At 35.6% G+C, this 19,600-nt stretch overlaps 2 protein-coding genes across 9 annotated transcripts in view; both read left to right on the top strand.

Moving 5' to 3' along the window:
- Positions 1–19,600, top strand: part of LOC117413251 (protocadherin alpha-C2-like) — an 86,503-nt gene that overhangs the window by 41,314 nt on the left and 25,589 nt on the right. The window contains exon 1 of one of the 8 annotated variants that reach the window (XM_058996790.1): positions 8,954–11,491. The exons of the other annotated variants lie outside the window; for them this stretch is intronic. Coding sequence (XP_058852773.1) covers positions 9,095–11,491 — 2,397 coding nt within the window. The 5' untranslated portion in view covers positions 8,954–9,094. Of the gene's footprint in view, positions 1–8,953; positions 11,492–19,600 lie in introns of those variants that run through there. 8 annotated transcript variants of the gene reach the window in all.
- LOC117973758 (protocadherin alpha-8-like) lies at positions 4,961–7,473 on the top strand. The gene has a single exon (XM_034926994.2). The coding sequence runs from the start codon at positions 5,074–5,076 to the stop codon at positions 7,471–7,473; it is 2,400 nt and encodes a 799-aa protein (XP_034782885.2). The 5' UTR covers positions 4,961–5,073.

Below are 19,600 nucleotides of genomic sequence, written 5' to 3' on the forward strand. Positions count from 1 at the left end.
TATATATATATATATATATATATATATATATATATATATATATATATATATATATATATATATTTATTGTCACGTTTTACCCAGCACACTTGGCTAAATTAGATGGTTGCTGGAATTTGTCCTTTTTTTTAAAGTAGATTTATATATATATATATATATATATATATATATATCAATCTTGATATATATATATATATATATATATATATATATACATATATATACATATATATATATATATATATATATATATATCAAGATTTTTAGACCACAACATATTCTCATATAATCCTAAACAAAAAACACCAAAAAGCCAGTGACGCTCAGAAAAACAGCGCTTCAGCTATCTTTCGTTGCCAAAGGAAAAACGGAGATTAAGAGTTACATGTGAAGAGACCTTTACATGTTATGACTAGTTCAGCAAATCTGTACTAGACATGTTCCCTGACTCACACATTGCAAAGTATTCTGCAGGAAAGTCTAAGTCTCACATATAGTGAAAACCTTTCTATTACAATTCCATGTTTATATACAGCAGTAGTGTATTCATTTAAAATAGAAGATTGTTGATAATTTTGCTTCCCTTCTTGCTGTAAATCGTCTGGATTATTCTCACTTTTCCAATAATAAGACAGTAGTGACAGCTAGTATACAAACATACACTGGATTTTTTCTTTTGCTAGGGAAATACTTGTTTTGTTTGTTAATTCTTGTCTTATTTTCTTTCTGGTTTTGTTGAGATCCTTTTAAATTTGGCCACTGTGTGTCACTGTTCACCTATTGAATGAAACACAACACACACTCGCTGTTGCCCCTCCTGCATTCAGGTTGGAATCTGATGTATCCCTCTATTCTTACTTCATTTCAGTCTGCAAACCGAGGTGTATGCATATGGTAAATGTATCATCAAGGAATATATCTGTAAACCCAGCTCTTCCTCTACAAGGTTAATGTGTTATTTTTCTTCACTGTGGATGGCATTAGTATATCAAAAAGCGTTGCTGGTGCTATTGGGATTCCACATCGAGTATGCTACATTATATGAGATCACTGTTTTCTGTTTTGTTGTTCTATGCTTGTGATCTCCATTTTGGACCAACTCACTACTGCCTTTATGAAGAAATGAGTCATGCTTCTTTTGTAGGATCTGTGAAATCGTATGTTCTTCCTGTACAGGAATTGTGATTCTGGAGTGATTTGTTTTTGACACTACAGTGCACTTGGATTGTAAGCTTTTATGTAAGTACATTTGCAATTATGATTTTATTTAACCGGAGACACCCTTTGGGGGTTTATTTTCGTTTCCTGCTGCTCTCCTGGCTTTGGAATATTGTTTTGGGGCAAATTATTTACTCTGTTTTTGAAGAATTAGATCAAGGGACATATGTTGGAAATATAGCCAAAGATCTGAATCTCAGCGTCCAAGAACTAGCAGCTCGGAGGTTTCAGATTGTCTCGGGATCCCAGAAGCCTTATTTTAAGGTAAATTTAGATACTGGAGTTATGTTTGTTAATGAGAAAATCGACAGAGAGGAGCTGTGTCCAAACACTCTCACTTGTTTACTAAATCTAGAAGCCATTGTGAACAATCCATTAAAATTATACCGTGTTAAGATAAATGTATTGGATATCAATGACAATTCACCCGTGTTCCCTGTCAAATCACTGCAGTTAGACATTGCTGAGTCAACATTGGCAGGGGCTCGATTTCCACTAGAGAGTGCTTATGATCCAGACGTTGGTATAAACTCTGTAAATACATATGAACTCAGCGCAAGTGATTATTTTCATCTTGAACTACAGACTAATGTTCAAAGTAAAACTCCTGCATTAATACTACGGAGATCTTTAGACCGGGAGAAGCAATCTGTAATTAATCTTGTTCTTAAGGCTTTTGATGGGGGCAATCCACCAAAATCCGGAACCTCCTTGGTTATTATTAAAGTGCAGGATATCAATGACAATGCTCCTGTTTTTAATAGTTCAATGTACAAGGTCAGTGTTTTGGAAAATGAGCCTCGAGGTACCACAATAATTCAACTTAATGCAACAGACGTGGATGTTGGCTTAAATGGCGAGATTGTGTATAGTTTTACTAACCGTGTACCAACGAATATTTTAGATAATTTTGAAATGGATTCCACCACAGGTAAAATAACTATTAAAGGAAGCCTAGATTTTGAAGAAGCTAGTGTTTATGAAATCCACGCACAAGCTAAGGACAAAGGTGTGCCATCAATGGCTGGACACTGTACAGTACTGGTTGAAGTGATTGATCTCAATGATAACGCTCCTGAAATAACATTAACATCTCTGTTGAGCCCCATTCAGGAGGATGCTAAAACAGGAACGGCGATCGCCCTTATTACTGTTTCAGATAAGGATGGAGACAAAAATGGGAAGATAAATTGTTACATCACTGAAACTGTCCCTTTTAAACTGCATACTTCTTTTCAGAATTATTATTCTTTAATCCTGGAGGAGCCACTTGATCGAGAAACAACATATGAGTACAATATCACAATTACAGCGACAGATGAAGGGTCTCCACCGCTCTCCAGCACCAAAGCTATCCATATAACAGTTTCTGACGTGAATGACAATGCGCCATTTTTCCGGGAGTCTAACTTGACGGCATACTTAAATGAAAACAACGCACCTGGATCTCCTATACTTACTGTAAATGCATTTGACCCTGATTTAAACGAAAATGCTAAGATAACCTATTCTTTATTAGATTCGATGATCCACGGTGATCGCGTTTCTACATATATTTCTGTTGACTCTTCAAGTGGGGAAATTTATGCTATGCAATCTTTTAATTACGAAAAACTGAAAGTATTTCAGTGTCATGTACAAGCTAAAGATTCTGGGGTCCCACCGCTCAGCAGCAACGTCACACTGAACGTATTTATTCTTGATGTAAATGACAACAGTCCTTTAATCCTTCCGCCATATTCTAATCCCGATTCAACTAACGTAGACAGGATTCCATATGGTGCAGGCGCGGGATACTTTGTGGCCAAAATAAGGGCGGTTGATGCAGATTCTGGTTACAATGCATGGCTTTCTTTTCAAATAATTGAACCCAAAGGATCAGATCTTTTTCGTATTAGTCCCAACACTGGAGAAATTAGGACAAAGCGAATCGTGGAGGAGACTGATTCCAATCAACAAAGTGTGGTCATTTTAGTTCAGGACCATGGAGAACCACCGTTATCAGCCACTGTGACGCTGACCGTGTTGGTTATCGACAGCACTCAAGAAGAACATTCAAAATTGAGGGAAATACCCAAAAAGGAGGATAATTTCACCAATTTAAATCTGTATTTAGTTATCTCCATTGCCTCTATATCAATTATATTTGTATTGGCTCTTCTTGTTTTCGTTGTCATTAAATGCCACCGGACTGATGACAATCATTTCAAAAGGTATAGCACGCCTATGATTACATCAAACCCCGATGGAAGCTGGGCCTACTCTAAAACCCAGCAGTACGATATGTGTTTAACTTCGGAGACGTCTAAGGGTGACTTTTTGGTTTTTAACGCGCCCTTTCTACATCCAAACGGAGAACTCATTAGTAATGGAACCGATTCTTGTAAACGGGCCCAGTGGACAAGAAACCAAGTTGTATCTCAAAACATAGAGGTAAGTAGATTGTTATATGTGATAATCTAATAATTGCTGCTATGATATTAGCAGTATATATTCTTTAATTTATCATTGCTGTTTCCTCTTTATAGAATTACACTTTGAACCTAAAAATCTTGCCATCATTTCTAATTCACGGTTTTTGCTTTTGGACATAATTCAGAAAGCTCTAACTCAAAAGTATTCAAAGTCCGTTTTTTTGTTAATATTGTTTTTCTATAAGTCTTTGAACAATTTCGTTCAATTAATATTAAACAGAGTTTGAATAAGGCCGAATATATTGCGTTGTTAAGGTTTTGGTTTATTTATTTATTTATTTATTTATATTTGTTTCATTTATCGCATTATGCACTTTAATTACAGAACTATCAACTGTCTAAACTATGATGGACAGCAAGCTATTGATGGGTTTGGATTTTACTGTAAATATTCGTATACGGTAGTTTTCTACCTTGTGGTTTGATAGGTAAACATGTAATTAAACACGTGCTGATATTATCTGACTTATAACGGCTTTGCGGTGCATCTCTTTGAAAACAGCATTGTCGTAAATGTTACCTTTTGGATTTACAATGACTTGTGAAATATTTACAGTAAGGAATTTCAACATATGATTGGAATGTAATGTTTTGCTAGCTTATAATTGACAACACTATTTGAGAGGGAACTCATTTAATTACAGTAGTGGGTTCAAATGTGTTGTGTGGATCATTTATCAAACAATCTTATAATTCAGCAGTATATACTTAAAATGCTAGATTTTAAGTATAACGACCAGGCTTTGTCTTAAGTTGTCTTCATTGCACAGTTCAGATTAATATTGTAGCTAATGTAGCTATTAAATAATTAGCAATTGAGTTCTTGTTGCACAAATTACTACTACGACTACTACTACGACTATAATAATATTATTAATATTATTATTATTATTATTATTATTATTATTATTATTATTATTATTATTATTATTAATAATAATAATAATAATAATAATAATAATAATAAAGACATGCATCCTCTTTTTATATGGTTTAAACCATAAAAATGGGAATGAACACGTAGTCAAATTAATAGAGAACAATTTAGCATTATTCTGTTCCAACTGGTCTATTCTGGTTCTATACTTAAAATACATTTTTTTTTAAAAAAATCTATTTTTCATACATTTTTAAGGAATTTTCAATTAAGCCACATGGTGTCACTGTTCACCAACCTGAGAAAACTAGAACAAGCTATCTAGGGCCCCACCTCCCTACTGAACAAAAACGCGACATCACTCAGTCTGTTGAAATAGAACATAGGAGAGACGATGCATAACTGTGGCAGGCATTTTGTTTAATAGTAATGGTGAGTCTGAGGTGATCTGTCCTTGACATAGGAATACACTGGATTGTATACATCTCTAAATACTTCTGCAATATGTCAGACCTAAGAGAATCAATGGGGATTTATTGTGTTTTTCTGCTGCTGCCTTGCCTTTGGAATCTTGTTTCTGGACAAATCATCTACTCTGTTGCAGAAGAATCAGATCAGGGGACCTTTGTTGGAAATATAGCTAAGGATTTGCATCTCAGTGTCCAAGAACTAGAATCTCGTATGTTTCGGATTGTTTCTGGATCCAAGAAGCGGTATTTTGAGGTAAATTTAAACACTGGCATTCTGTTTGTTAATGAAAGAATCGACAGAGAGGAGCTGTGCCCTAATACTCTCACCTGCTCTGTAAATTTAGAAGCTATTGCTGACAATCCATTAAATTTATACCGTGTTAAAATAAGTATTTTGGATATCAATGACAATTCACCCGTGTTCCCTGTTAAATCACTGCAGTTAGACATTGCTGAGTCAACGTTGCCAGGAGCACGATTTCCATTGGAGAGTGCTCATGATCCAGATATAGGCACCAACTCTGTAAATACATATGAAATCAGTCCTAATGAATACTTTATTCTAGATTTACAGACTGATAGTGATCAAAGTAGATCTGCTGAGTTGATTCTACAGAAAGCTTTAGATCGAGAGACACAGCCTCTGATTCAACTTGTGCTGACAGCTATTGATGGAGGAAACCCACCTCAATCTGGAACCTCACTGGTTATTGTGAAAGTGTTGGATATCAATGACAATGCACCTGTTTTTAGCAGTTCAGTCTATAAGGTCAGTGTATTTGAAAATGTAACACATGGATCTACAATAATGATGCTCAATGCAACAGATATGGATGAAGGCATAAATGGAGATATTGTTTATTCTTTCAGTAACAAAGTTCTGAAAAACATTTTAGATACATTTGACATCAATTCTAACACTGGCAAAATTACAGTTATAGATAAACTGGATTTTGAGGAAAATAATGTTTATGAAATTCGTGTTAAAGCTCAGGACAAAGGTCATAGCCAAATGGCTGGACACTGTAAAGTGTTGGTTGAAGTGATTGATCTCAATGATAACGCTCCTGAAATAACTGTAACATCTCTTGTGAGCACCGTCAAGGAGGACTCTAAGAGGGGCACAGTGATTGCTCTCATTACTGTTTCAGACAAAGATGGTGGCAACAACGGGAAGGTTAAATGTCAACTTTCTGGAACCACCCCCTTTAAACTACAAGCCTCCTATGAAAATGATTATTCTTTAACCCTAGAGGGAGTTCTAGATCGAGAAAGTGTATCTGAGTACAATATCACTATTACAGCAACAGATGAAGGAACTCCTCCACTTTCCAGCTCCAAAGTTATCAGTGTCCACGTTTCAGATGTAAACGACAATGCACCACTTTTCCCACAGTCTCCTCTTGAGGTTTATTTAAAGGAAAACCGTCCAATTGGATCTCTTATATTCACTGCGTCTGCGTCTGACGCCGATGTAAACGAGAATGCTCAAGTGACATACTCTTTATTAGAATCTGTAATCCAGGGAGTACCAGTCTCTACTTTAATTAATGTGAACTCTGTGAGTGGGGAAATCTATGGAATGAAATCTTTTGATTATGAGGAATGTAAAACATTCCAGTTTCATATTGAAGCTAAGGATTCTGGTTCCCCTTCACAAAGCAGCAACATGACTGTGAACCTGTTTATTCTTGATGACAATGACAATACTCCTGAGATTCTCTTGCCATATTCTAACCTCGGCCTCACTAATACTGAAAATATCCCATACTCTGCTAATGCTGGATATTTTGTTGCCAAGATACGGGCTTTTGATGCTGATTCTGGATACAACGCATGGCTTTCTTATCACATTGTGGAACCCAAAAGAACCGATCTTTTCAGTGTAAGTCTTTACTCTGGGGAAATTAGAACAAAACGAATTTTGGGAGATAATGACCCCAAAGAACAGAATTTGGTAATTGTGGTTCAGGACAACGGAGAACCACCGTTATCAGCCACTGTGACCCTGACTATACTGGTTAGCGACAGCACTCAAGAACAGCATTCAGAATTCAGGCAAATGCCAACAAAGGACAATGATTTCTCGGATTTAAATTCATATTTACTCATCTCAATTGTCTGTATATCAATTATATTTTTATTGACTCTTCTTACTTTCATTGTCATTAAATGCCAGAGGACACAGAACAGTTTGAACAGGTATAGCACACCTATGATTTCCTCTTACCCTGATGGAACCTGGGGTTATTGTAAAACCCAGCGCTGTGACGTGCGTCTAAGCTCAGAGACTTCAAAGAGCGAGTTCGTGGTTTGTAACACCCAGTTTGGGAATCAAAATGGGGATAATATATATAACAACGGGACAAACTCAATTAAACAGGCTGAGCTGATTGGAAACCAAGTCATCATTTCAAACATGGAGGTAAGCTAATAGATAAGAATTAGTAACTGTATGGAATTATTTTACTTATTATAGTATTACATGGGTTGACTGCTTAGTATTTGTTTTTACTATCAAGGAAAGAGGTAATGATGTTATATTTAGAAATGTTGTTATTTAAAACACATTGCTGTGATGTGCATCTGAGTTCGGCAACGTCAACGAGTGAGTTCATGGTTTGTAATGCCCAGTTTGGGAATCAAAATGGGGAGATTATATATAACAACAGGGGAAACTCGATTAAATGGACTAAGCTGATTGGAAAGAAGTCAACATTTCAAACGTGGAGATAAGAAAATAGATGGCAATTAGTAAATGAGTTAATTATTTCTTGACTAATTTTTAATTTTAGCATTAAATGGGTTTTAGCTTGAATAGGTGACTACATATTCTTTTGGTGTTGGTATGTAAGGATGGAGCTTATAAACATAATATTCAATCGCATGATACATGTTCAAACTTTATTATGTAGCAGTCGTTATCATGTCATTGCTAGATTCTATTGTATTCTCTAATAACCAGTTTAGAAGGAGCTGCTTTTTAGCTGGTTGGTTTATTATATGTTTGGTTTTCATAAAGATATTCTACATTGATTTTACATCATAAACTTTTTAAATGGCTGCTGTTACAAATCAATTATACCAACAACTGATAAATATGGATTGTGATTGTTATTCTGTAGTAAAAATATGAATTTATTAAAACCGAGCATGACGCTGTCATAATAATAATAATAATAATAATAATAATAATAATAATAATAATAATAATAATAATAATAATAATAATAATAATAATAATAATAATTTAGAAAAAGACAAATGCAAGCGGATTTGGTTAAAGATATCACCACTCTGCTTATTCTTGTGGTCTGATACAATGAGACAATGAGAATAAAAATTTTCAATTCTAAATGACATGATATTTTTAATGGGAATATGATTAGATTCCTATTTGGACACCAGCATGTGCTGATTTACTTCCTACACCATATGAAGTTTGGAGGTCAGTCTGAATTTTGAAAACATTTCCGTGAAAACTGTGTAGAGAGTTATATTGAATCGGTAAAACTTTGAAAAAGATATAAATATTCAGCATCATGCTGATCTCTCTTGATAAAATGCACACCTTAAAATCAAATATACCTATGAATACCTAAGAATGGAAACTGTACTGGAATATAATACACACAGGCAATGGTCCCAATCAGTATCCAGTAATAATAATAATAATAATAATAATAATAATAATAATAATAATAATAATAATAATAATAATAATAATAATAATACATCTGTTATACCTACTCCTCGAAACTCAACACTTTATTTTTGAAAGAAACTAGATTCTGATAAGTGAAGTTATCCTTTGAGCCACACGGTGTTGCTGCTCACCAACTTGACAAACTAAGACAAGCTGTCTAGAGCTCCTCCTCCCTACTGAATAAAAACACAACATCACAGATTTTTCTGAAACAGAACACTGTGGGTGTGTGAAGGAGATTGTTCTTAACTGTGACAGGATTTTTTCATAATAATATTTATTCTGAGGTGATCTGTCTCTGGCATAGGAATACACTGGATTGTACACATCTGTAAATACTTCTGCAAATATGACTTTGTCAGATCAAAGAGAATCAATGGGGATTTATTGTGTTTTTCTGCTGCTGCCTTGCCTTTGGAATCTTGTTTCTGGACAAATCATCTACTCTGTTGCAGAAGAATCAGATCAGGGGACCTTTGTTGGAAATATAGCTAAGGATTTGCATCTCAGTGTCCAAGAACTAGAATCTCGTATGTTTCGGATTGTTTCTGGATCCAAGCAGCAGTATTTTGAGGTAAATTTAAACACTGGCATTCTGTTTGTTAATGAAAGAATCGACAGAGAGGAGCTGTGCCCTAATACTCTCACCTGCTCTGTAAATTTAGAAGCTATTGCTGACAATCCAGTAAATTTATACCGTGTTGAAATTCATGTTTTAGATATCAATGACAATTCACCCGTGTTCCCTGTTAAATCACTGCAGTTAGACATTGCTGAGTCAACGTTGCCAGGAGCACGATTTCCATTGGAGATTGCTCATGATCCAGATGTAGGCACCAACTCTGTAAATACATATGAACTCAGTCCTAATGAATACTTTATTTTAGATTTACAGACTGATAGTGATCAGAGTAGATCTGCTGAGTTGATTCTACAGAAAGCTTTAGATCGAGAAAGACAGCCTCTGATTCAGCTTGTGCTGACAGCATTTGATGGAGGAAACCCACCTCAATCTGGAACCTCACTGGTTATTGTGAAAGTGTTGGATAATAATGACAACACTCCTATTTTCAGTAGCTCAGTGTATAAAGTCAGTGTTTTTGAAAATGTATCATATGGAACTATGATAATGAAACTCAATGCAACTGACACTGATGAAGGTTTAAATGGAGAAATTGTTTATTCGTTTAGTAATCGTGGACTTAAAAACATTTTAGACACGTTTGAGATTGATTCAAGCACGGGTGAAATTACAGTTAAAGGTGACCTGGACTTTGAAGAAAACAATGTTTATGAAATACGTGTGTTAGCTCAGGACAAAGGACAGACCCCAATGGGCACACATTGTAAAGTGTTGGTTGAAGTGATTGATCTCAATGATAATGCTCCTGATATAACTGTAACATCTCTTGTGAGCACCGTCAAGGAGGACTCTAAGAGGGGCACAGTGATTGCTCTCATTACTGTTTCAGACAGAGATGGTGGCAACAACGGGAAGGTTAAATGTCACCTCTCTGGAACCACCCCCTTTAAACTCCAAGCCTCCTATCAGAATTATTATTCTTTAACCCTAGAGGGAGTTCTGGATCGAGAAAGTGTATCTGAGTACAATATCACTATTACCGCAACAGATGAAGGAAATCCTCCACTTTCCAGCTCCAAGGTTCTCAGTGTCCACGTTTCAGATGTAAACGACAATGCACCACTTTTCCTACAGTCTCCTCTTGAGGTTTATTTAAAGGAAAACCGTCCAATTGGATCTCTTATATTCACTGCGTCTGCGTCTGACGCCGATGTAAACGAGAATGCTCAAGTGACATACTCTTTATTAGAATCTGTAATCCAGGGAGTACCAGTCTCTACTTTAATTAATGTGAACTCTGTGAGTGGGGAAATCTATGGAATGAAATCTTTTGATTATGAGGAATGTAAAATATTCCAGTTTCATATTGAAGCTAAGGATTCTGGTTCCCCTTCACAAAGCAGCAACATGACTGTGAACCTGTTTATTCTTGATGACAATGACAATACTCCCGAGATTCTCTCGCCATATTCTAACCTCGGCCTCACTAATACTGAAAATATCCCATACTCTGCTAATGCTGGATATTTTGTTGCCAAGATACGGGCTTTTGATGCCGATTCTGGATACAACGCATGGCTTTCTTATCACATTGTGGAACCCAAAAGAACCGATCTTTTCAGTGTAAGTCTTTACTCTGGGGAAATTAGAACAAAACGAATTTTGGGAGATAATGACCCCAAAGAACAGAATTTGGTAATTGTGGTTCAGGACAACGGAGAACCACCGTTATCAGCCACTGTGACCCTGACTATACTGGTTAGCGACAGCACTCAAGAACAGCATTCAGAATTCAGGCAAATGCCAACAAAGGACAATGATTTCTCGGATTTAAATTCATATTTACTCATCTCAATTGTCTGTATATCAATTATATTTTTATTGACTCTTCTTACTTTCATTGTCATTAAATGCCAGAGGACACAGAACAGTTTGAACAGGTATAGCACACCTATGATTTCCTCTTACCCTGATGGAACCTGGGGTTATTGTAAAACCCAGCGCTGTGACGTGCGTCTAAGCTCAGAGACTTCAAAGAGTGAGTTCATGGTTTGTAACACCCAGTTTGGGAATCAAAATGGGGAGAATATATATAACAACGGGACAAACTCAATTAAACAGGCTGAGCTGATTGGAAACCAAGTCATCATTTCAAACATGGAGGTAAGCTAATAGATAAGAATTAGTAGCTGTATGGAATTATTTTACTTATTATAGTATTACATGGGTTGACTGCTTAGTATTTGTTTTTACTATCAAGGAAAGAGGTAATGATGTTATATTTAGAAATGTTGTTATTTAAAACACATTGCTGTGATGTGCATCTGAGTTCGGCAACGTCAACGAGCGAGTTCATGGTTTGTAACGCACAGTTTGCGAATTAAAATGGGGAGATTATATATGACAACGGGGGAAACTCGATTAAATGGACTGAGCTGATTGGAAAACAAGTCATCATCTCAAATGTGGAAATAAGAAAATAGATAGTAATTAGTATCTGATAGTTAATTATTACTTGTCTTATTTGATACTTTTAGCAGTGCATGGATGACTATGTTTTTTCTTTTGGTATTGCTAAGCAAGGAGGGAACTTATGAAGATAATTTTAAATTGCATGGTATATGTCCACATTTACATTGTAGCAGTAGTTATCATGTAATTGCTAGATTCTATTGAATGATGGATTCTAATACCCAGTTTAGAAGGAGCTGCTTTTTTAGCTGGTTGTTTTAACATTATGTATGATTTTCATAAAGCAATTCTGCCTTGATTTTACATTCTAACATCAGTAATTTTTAAACGGCATCAGTTACAAATCAGTACTACCAACATCTGATAAATATGGGCCCTGATTGTTATTCTGTAGGAAAAATATGGGTTTATTAATACCAAACATGACACTGTCACAGTAATAATAATGATAATAATAATAATAATAATAATAATAATAATATCTGTTAGGCCCATTCCTCAAGAAGTAGTATAATGCTGATTTTTTGTTTACAGCAACATTTTATTTTTTAAAGAAACTAGATTTTGATAAATGTACACTTTAAGACTTTCTCTGAAGTTATCCATTGAGCCACACGGTGTTGCTGTTCACCAACTTGACAAACTAAGACAAGCTGCCTAGAGCTCCTCCTCCCTACTGAATAAAACCGCAACATCACAGATTTTTCTGAAACAGAACACTGTGGGTGTGTGAGAGAGATTGTTCTTAACTATGACAGGCTTTTTTTCATAATAATATTTATTCTGAGGAGATCTGTCCCTGGCATAGGAATACACTGGATTGTACACATCTGTAAATACTTCTGCAAATATGACTTTGTCAGATCAAAGAGAATCAATGGGGATGTATTGTGTTTTTCTGCTGCTGTCTTGCCTTTGGGATCTTGTTTCTGGACAAATCATCTACTCTGTTGCAGAAGAATCAGAACAGGGGACCTTTGTTGGAAATATAGCTAAGGATTTGCATCTCAGTGTCCAAGAACTAGAATCTCGTATGTTTCGGATTGTTTCTGGATCCAAGCAGCAGTATTTTGAGGTAAATTTAAACACTGGCATTCTGTTTGTTAATGAAAGAATCGACAGAGAGGAGCTGTGCCCTAATACTCCTACCTGCTCTGTAAATTTAGAAGTTATTGCTGACAATCCATTGAATTTATATCGTCTAAAAATACATATTGTAGACATCAATGACAATTCACCATCTTTCCCTGTTAAATCACTATATTTAAATATTGCTGAGTCAACATTGCCAGGAGCACGATTTCCATTGGAGATTGCTCATGATCCAGATGTAGGCACCAACTCTGTAAATACATATGAAATCAGTCCTAATGAATACTTTATTCTAGATTTACAGACTGATAGTGATCAAAGTAGATCTGCTGAGCTGATTCTACAGAAAGCTTTAGATCGAGAGACACAGCCTCTGATTCAACTTGTGCTGACAGCATTTGATGGAGGAAACCCACCTCAATCTGGAACCTCACTGGTTATTGTGAAAGTGTTAGATGCCAATGACAATGCTCCCATTTTCAGTAGCTCAGTCTACAAGGTTAGTGTTTTTGAAAATATACCATACGGAAGTGCAATAATCAAGCTTAATGCATCCGACTTAGATGAAGGTTTAAATGGAGAAATTGTTTATTCTTTTAGTAACCGTGGGTTAAAAGACATTTCAAATATGTTTGACATAGATTCCAGCACAGGTGAAATTACAATTAAAGGTAACCTGGATTTTGAAGAAAATCAACTTCATGAAATTCGTGTGTTAGCCCAGGACAAAGGTACACTGCCATTAGCCGCACACTGTAAAGTTTTGGTTGAAGTGATTGATCTCAATGATAACACTCCTGATATAACTGTAACATCTCTTTTGAGCACCGTCAAGGAGGACTCTAAGAGGGGTGCAGTGATTGCTCTCATTACTGTTTCAGACAAAGATGGTGGCAACAATGGGAAGGTAACATGTCACATCTCTGGAACACCTTCATTTAAACTACAATCCTCCTATGAAAATGATTATTCTTTAACCCTAGAGGGAGTTCTGGATCGAGAAAGTGTATCTGAGTACAATATCACTATTACAGCAACAGATGAAGGAACTCCTCCACTTTCCAGCTCCAAGGTTCTCAGTGTCCACGTTTCAGATGTAAACGACAATGCACCACTTTTCCCACAGTCTCCTCTTGAGGTTTATTTAAAGGAAAACCGTCCAATTGGATCACTTATATTTACTGCGTCTGCATCTGACACCGATGTAAACGAGAATGCTCAAGTGACATACTCTTTATTAGAATCTGTAATCCAGGGAGTACCAGTCTCTACTTTAATTAATGTGAACTCTGTGAGTGGGGAAATCTATGGAATGAAATCTTTTGATTATGAGGAATGTAAAACATTCCAGTTTCATATTGAAGCTAAGGATTCTGGTTCCCCTTCACAAAGCAGCAACATGACTGTGAACCTGTTTATTCTTGATGACAATGACAATACTCCCGAGATTCTCTCGCCATATTCTAACCTCGGCCTCACTAATAATGAAAATATCCCATACTCTGCTAATGCTGGATATTTTGTTGCAAAGATACGGGCTTTTGATGCGGATTCTGGATACAATGCATGGCTTTCTTATCACATTGTGGAACCCAAAATAACGGATCTTTTCAGTGTAAGTCTTTACTCTGGGGAAATTAGAACAAAACGAATTTTGAGGGATAATGACCCCAAAGAGTATAATTTAGTAATTTTGGTTCAGGATAATGGAGAACCACCGTTATCAGCCACTGTGACCCTGACTATACTGGTTAGCGACAGCACCCAAGAACAGCATTCAGAATTCAGACAACTGCTAACAAAGGACAATGATGTATCTGATTTAAACACATATTTGCTCATCTCAATTGTCTGTATATCAATTATATTTTTATTGACTCTTCTTACTTTCATTGTCATTAAATGCCAGAGGACACAAAACAGTTTGAACAGGTATAGCACACCTATGATTTCCTCTTACCCTGATGGAACTTGGGGTTATTGTAAAACCCAGCGCTGTGACATGCGTCTAAGCTCAGAGACTTCAAAGAGCGAATTCATGGTTTGTAACGCACAGTTTGGGAATCAAAATGGGGAAATTATATATAACAACGGGACAAACTCAATTAAACGGGCTGAGCTGATTGGAAACCAAGTCATCATTTCAAACATGGAGGTAAGCAAATATGAGTTTACTGTTATAACTATATTTGTTAGTTCATCACTCAGTATCAGTAGCTATATTATAATGACTACATTATAGTGCATTTTTAATTTTAACAGGACATTTAGATGTGCATTTTGATACTGTAGTTTTTGAGTAATAGTATTTTTTAATCTTAGAGGGAGCGCTAGAATGTAATTTTAGAATGTATCAAACAGCCTGCTGGTGGCAGTATTGTAAAGAATAGGAAATTATCACCTTAAAAGAGCAGTACTTGATTTGTATGATGTTTATAATATTGCTCTCAATTTGATCAATTTAACATGTGTTTACTTTCTACACATTAATATTTTGCTCATGTCTTTTATTTATTTTAATTTTTTTATCATGTGTAACCAAAACAAAAACAAGTTTAACTTTTTGGGAACTCACATTTTGCTCCTAATAATAATAATAATAATAATAATAATAATAATAATAATAATAATAATAATAATAATAATAATAATAATATAACTTTAAGGCAAGTCCTTGTCCTAAACATTCAAATCATACTTAAAAAGTATTAAACAACAATGAGGACGCTGGAATGTTGTCTGTAATTATTTATATCAATGTATAATGTTACACTTGGACAGAATCCGTGAAAGTGGGTTTTTCACTCTGTCCACCAGTAGATCTGTGCAGCAAAACTGTGGACAATCAGTATATGCACGCCTGTGTATGTAGAGTATTTAGTATAATTAGGCACAATGACCTTTTTGCCTATGACCTTATGTAATCTACACTTTGATGCCTTTTTTCACCCCTTCAAAGTGTTAACACAGCTTTGGTAGTTTATTTTAGATTTTTGATGGAATTTTGTTCAGAGACATTATAATAACTGTGAGTGTCGCTGTTCACCACTCTGCATTTGACTGTATGTTGAAATACAAACATCCACCCTGATCACATAGCAGAACACTGTGAGAAATGGTCTTTCAAAGAACAGATATTTGTATGTGGAAGCAGTGCTTATACGTGGACCTGGGATCTAACTGTACCTCCAGTATCTGTGTTGCTTACTGGGAGATATAACGATTGTTAAAGTGGTTCAGGTACATCTAGATTTATAAACCGCAGAGTCAGAATAACTCTCCTGCATTTCCGGAAACATAATACCAATTAAAAGTTCCAGAATTTGCCACCCCAGGATCTCATTTCCCCTTGGAGAATGCGCAAGATGCTGGTTTTGGTAATAATTCTGTATGCACTTACCTACTTATTCATGATGACTTGTTTTCAATATATATTCAGTGGCAGCCTTTACACACAGTCTACATTGGACTATGAGACCCTTTAAACAGTTTCACTTCCTCGTGCAAGCTACAGATAGCAGGTCACCTCCTCTCTCTAATAACCTGACTGTTAATGTGTTTATTGTTGATGAGAATGATAATGTTCTCTGTTATATGTCCTTCAAACAGTGAAGGTCCAATACCTGTGGAGATGGTGCCTTGGTCATCAGAAGCAGGATACCTAGTGACTAAAGTTGTTTCTGATAATGTAGACACTGGACAGAATTCCTGGTTAACATACAGTTTGAAACAATGGACTGACCCAAATCTCTTCAGTGTTGCGTCTCATAAAGGGCTAAATCAGAACTTTGAGCGCAATCAAGGATTTGGATGCAAGTAAGCCAAAACTCGTTGAGGTAGTGAAGGATAATTGTCAACCCCTACAGAGGTCAACTACAGTTACTATCGGTTTGCTTCTGGTTGATAACCTGCCACAGGTTCTTCCAGATTTCAATGATTATCCTGATCAGTAGATTACATTTTCCGAATTACATTTCATTTTAATTATATTCTTAGGATGCATTTCTTTGGTGTTTTTTGGTTTTGTATTTATTTCACTTGCAATGAAATGGCAACGTTACCCACATTAGAACAGCTGGTGTATCACTAGCTGTTGTGCTGAAGACTACAACAATTACAGAGCATAGTTTACAACAAACCTTGCATTACCACCTGGATTTTGACACATTTCTGGTACAGGGGCGTTGTCTCAGATGTACCAGTATAAGACATCCTTGACAGAGGTGCCAAACAGTGGTGGTATGTTTTTATTGAGAGGATATAACCCGACAGTATGTGGGAGCAATGTCAAGATTAATACTTTAAGTGAGAAAGAACTGCATGCCCGATATTCTCAAAGCATTGAAGATAACCAGGTAAGGGATCTCTCTTAAAGGAGTGGATGCTGTTTATAACCAGTACCTGCAGTATATTTATAAACATATCTACATTTTGGGAGGGAGAAAGGACTGTTTAGCCCACACATGGTAGCATACATTTTTCCTCAAAAGCAGTATCCTATGAAATCTAATGTCACAGGGCAGAATTGAATTTTTGTACTAGGTTGTAAACTCTTACATTTACACAATATAAGTAATGTAGAGTGCATGAAAGGGTTAATGTCATGTCTCTTTTAATAGAGCAATTGCTGCAATGATTGCTGTTTTGATTTGTGAATGACATTCTGAGATACAAATCACATTCCCCACACATTATTAACAATAATCTCTCAGATCTATGACAAGGCTTCATATGGGCAACACATGTAACAACAGTGACTTGATTTTTCTGAGATGATACATCTCAGCGGGGCCCTGAAGTAGTACAAGCAATGAACGTCATGGCAACAGAAGATTTCTGATAATTTAGACATTCAGGGGGAAAACAGTGACATGAACCCTGGATTTATTCTCATTATTAGTTATCAGTTTGCAAGTCATCTAGTTTTGGAGCACCAACAAATGTATTTGTTTCTCCTTGTATGATTATCAGTACATCTTCATTGCCTTATTCGAATAGGAGATGTATTCCTGCATACAAACATGCATACACATTTCTTGTAATATTGTAAACCAGTGTTACTAAAACTTCATGCTTACAAATCTGTGGTATATCAGTGGTTATTTTTTTAAAACAACTTATGTTTAATTTAGAAAATTAACAATCAAAGAAAAGGTGTATATATAAATCAGATATAAGCAATAACTAAAACAAAGATTATAAATAGCCCAGTTTAAGTTTCCTTCAGTCTTTGTTATGCTGGAGGCTGCTGTCCAGCATTGTGGTGCTGAAATACAAATGACTATTCTCTTTCTTCTGCTTGGTTTTTCCTTGCCTTTGAAGACTGCTCATGATCATTTGTGTTTTATGTCCATTTATTACAAATGGAAATATAATCGCATAGATTTATTTATGTATTTATTTATTTCCTTGAGTAGGCCTATGTATTTGCAGTGATGAATGGAAGTTATCATGAACCATTTAACAGATGGCAGACCACATAGTGTTAGCCAGCCAGCCAGCCAGCTATTTGGGAGCGACAGCCTAGACGTGAGGGGAAGATATGAAAATAATATAAACTGTATTAAAAAATCTATATAAGTAAAATATGTGTACACTTCATATTTTGAATGCTTCTTTTTTTAATAAAACAGTTTTATTATACCAGAACTTATATGGTATACTTATTTAGGTATATACAACCATATACTGTAGCACCATATTGTTTTAAAATGAGTTTATTATTCACGTTACAAATTAAATTGTCTATAAAAGGTTAATAATAATAATAATAATAATAATAATAATAATAATAATAATAATAATAATAATAATGTTTCATTGTCTATAAGGTATTAAATACCACAATATCATATATAAATATCAATTGAATAAAATACTACTTTGTTGCGGTACAGTTTGGTTAATTGCTGCAGTATATTTATTAGCAAAAAGGCAAGGTAAATGCAGTCTGTGTTTGAGACTGTGAGTGTCGCTGTTCTCCAGTAATGATTGTTAATCTTAAGAAGGATCCAGTACTCCACCTACACTTCCTTATATTGTGCAACCTCTTGCACTCGACTGAACTCACAGGCTCACCACACAGCACTTGGACACTGGTGTGCTTTTAACCTTTAAGGATTTTTGGAACTTGGGTCAAATTTTGCAATTGTTATCTTGGAACATAGTTATAAAAGGACGTCTGCTCAACAGCTGTTGTGTGCCTCTGAATCAGATTAATTAAGATCAATATAATTCAAAAGCGGAGATTGGAGATAATATTATTGTTTCAAATGTCTCTGGTAATGCTGCTAGCTGTGTCATTCCAGAGGAAGTGGACAAAGGCACTATTATTGGAAATGTCGCTGTTGATTTGGGTTTAGATGTTGCATCATTATCATCCAGGACTTTTAATTATGTTAATTTGAACAATGGAAATATTTATGTAAATGAAAGAATAGACAGAGAACAAATATGTGAACTACAACCAGTTATCAGTACCCGGAGCATGATTTAAACTCCCGGCTGCTGAGGATCCAGATGTGGGAAAAAACTCAACTGAGTCACAGCGCACACTTGGAATTAGATGTAAAATGAGACAGCAAATTCCCAGAACTTGCATTCATCATCGCCTCCTTACAGCAGCTGATGGTGGAGTTCTAGAAAAGACTGGCACAGTTAAGAGCAAAAATTCATGTTTTAGATGCCAACATCAATACTTCAGTGTTT

Source organism: Acipenser ruthenus, chromosome 23, assembly GCF_902713425.1.
Source record: "Acipenser ruthenus chromosome 23, fAciRut3.2 maternal haplotype, whole genome shotgun sequence".
Taxonomy (NCBI): domain Eukaryota; kingdom Metazoa; phylum Chordata; class Actinopteri; order Acipenseriformes; family Acipenseridae; genus Acipenser; species Acipenser ruthenus.

Coding starts and splice junctions, on each gene's coding strand:
- LOC117973758 (XM_034926994.2), top strand. CDS start 5,074: ATGTCAGACCTAAGAGAATCAATGGGGATTTATTGTGTTTTTCTGCTG.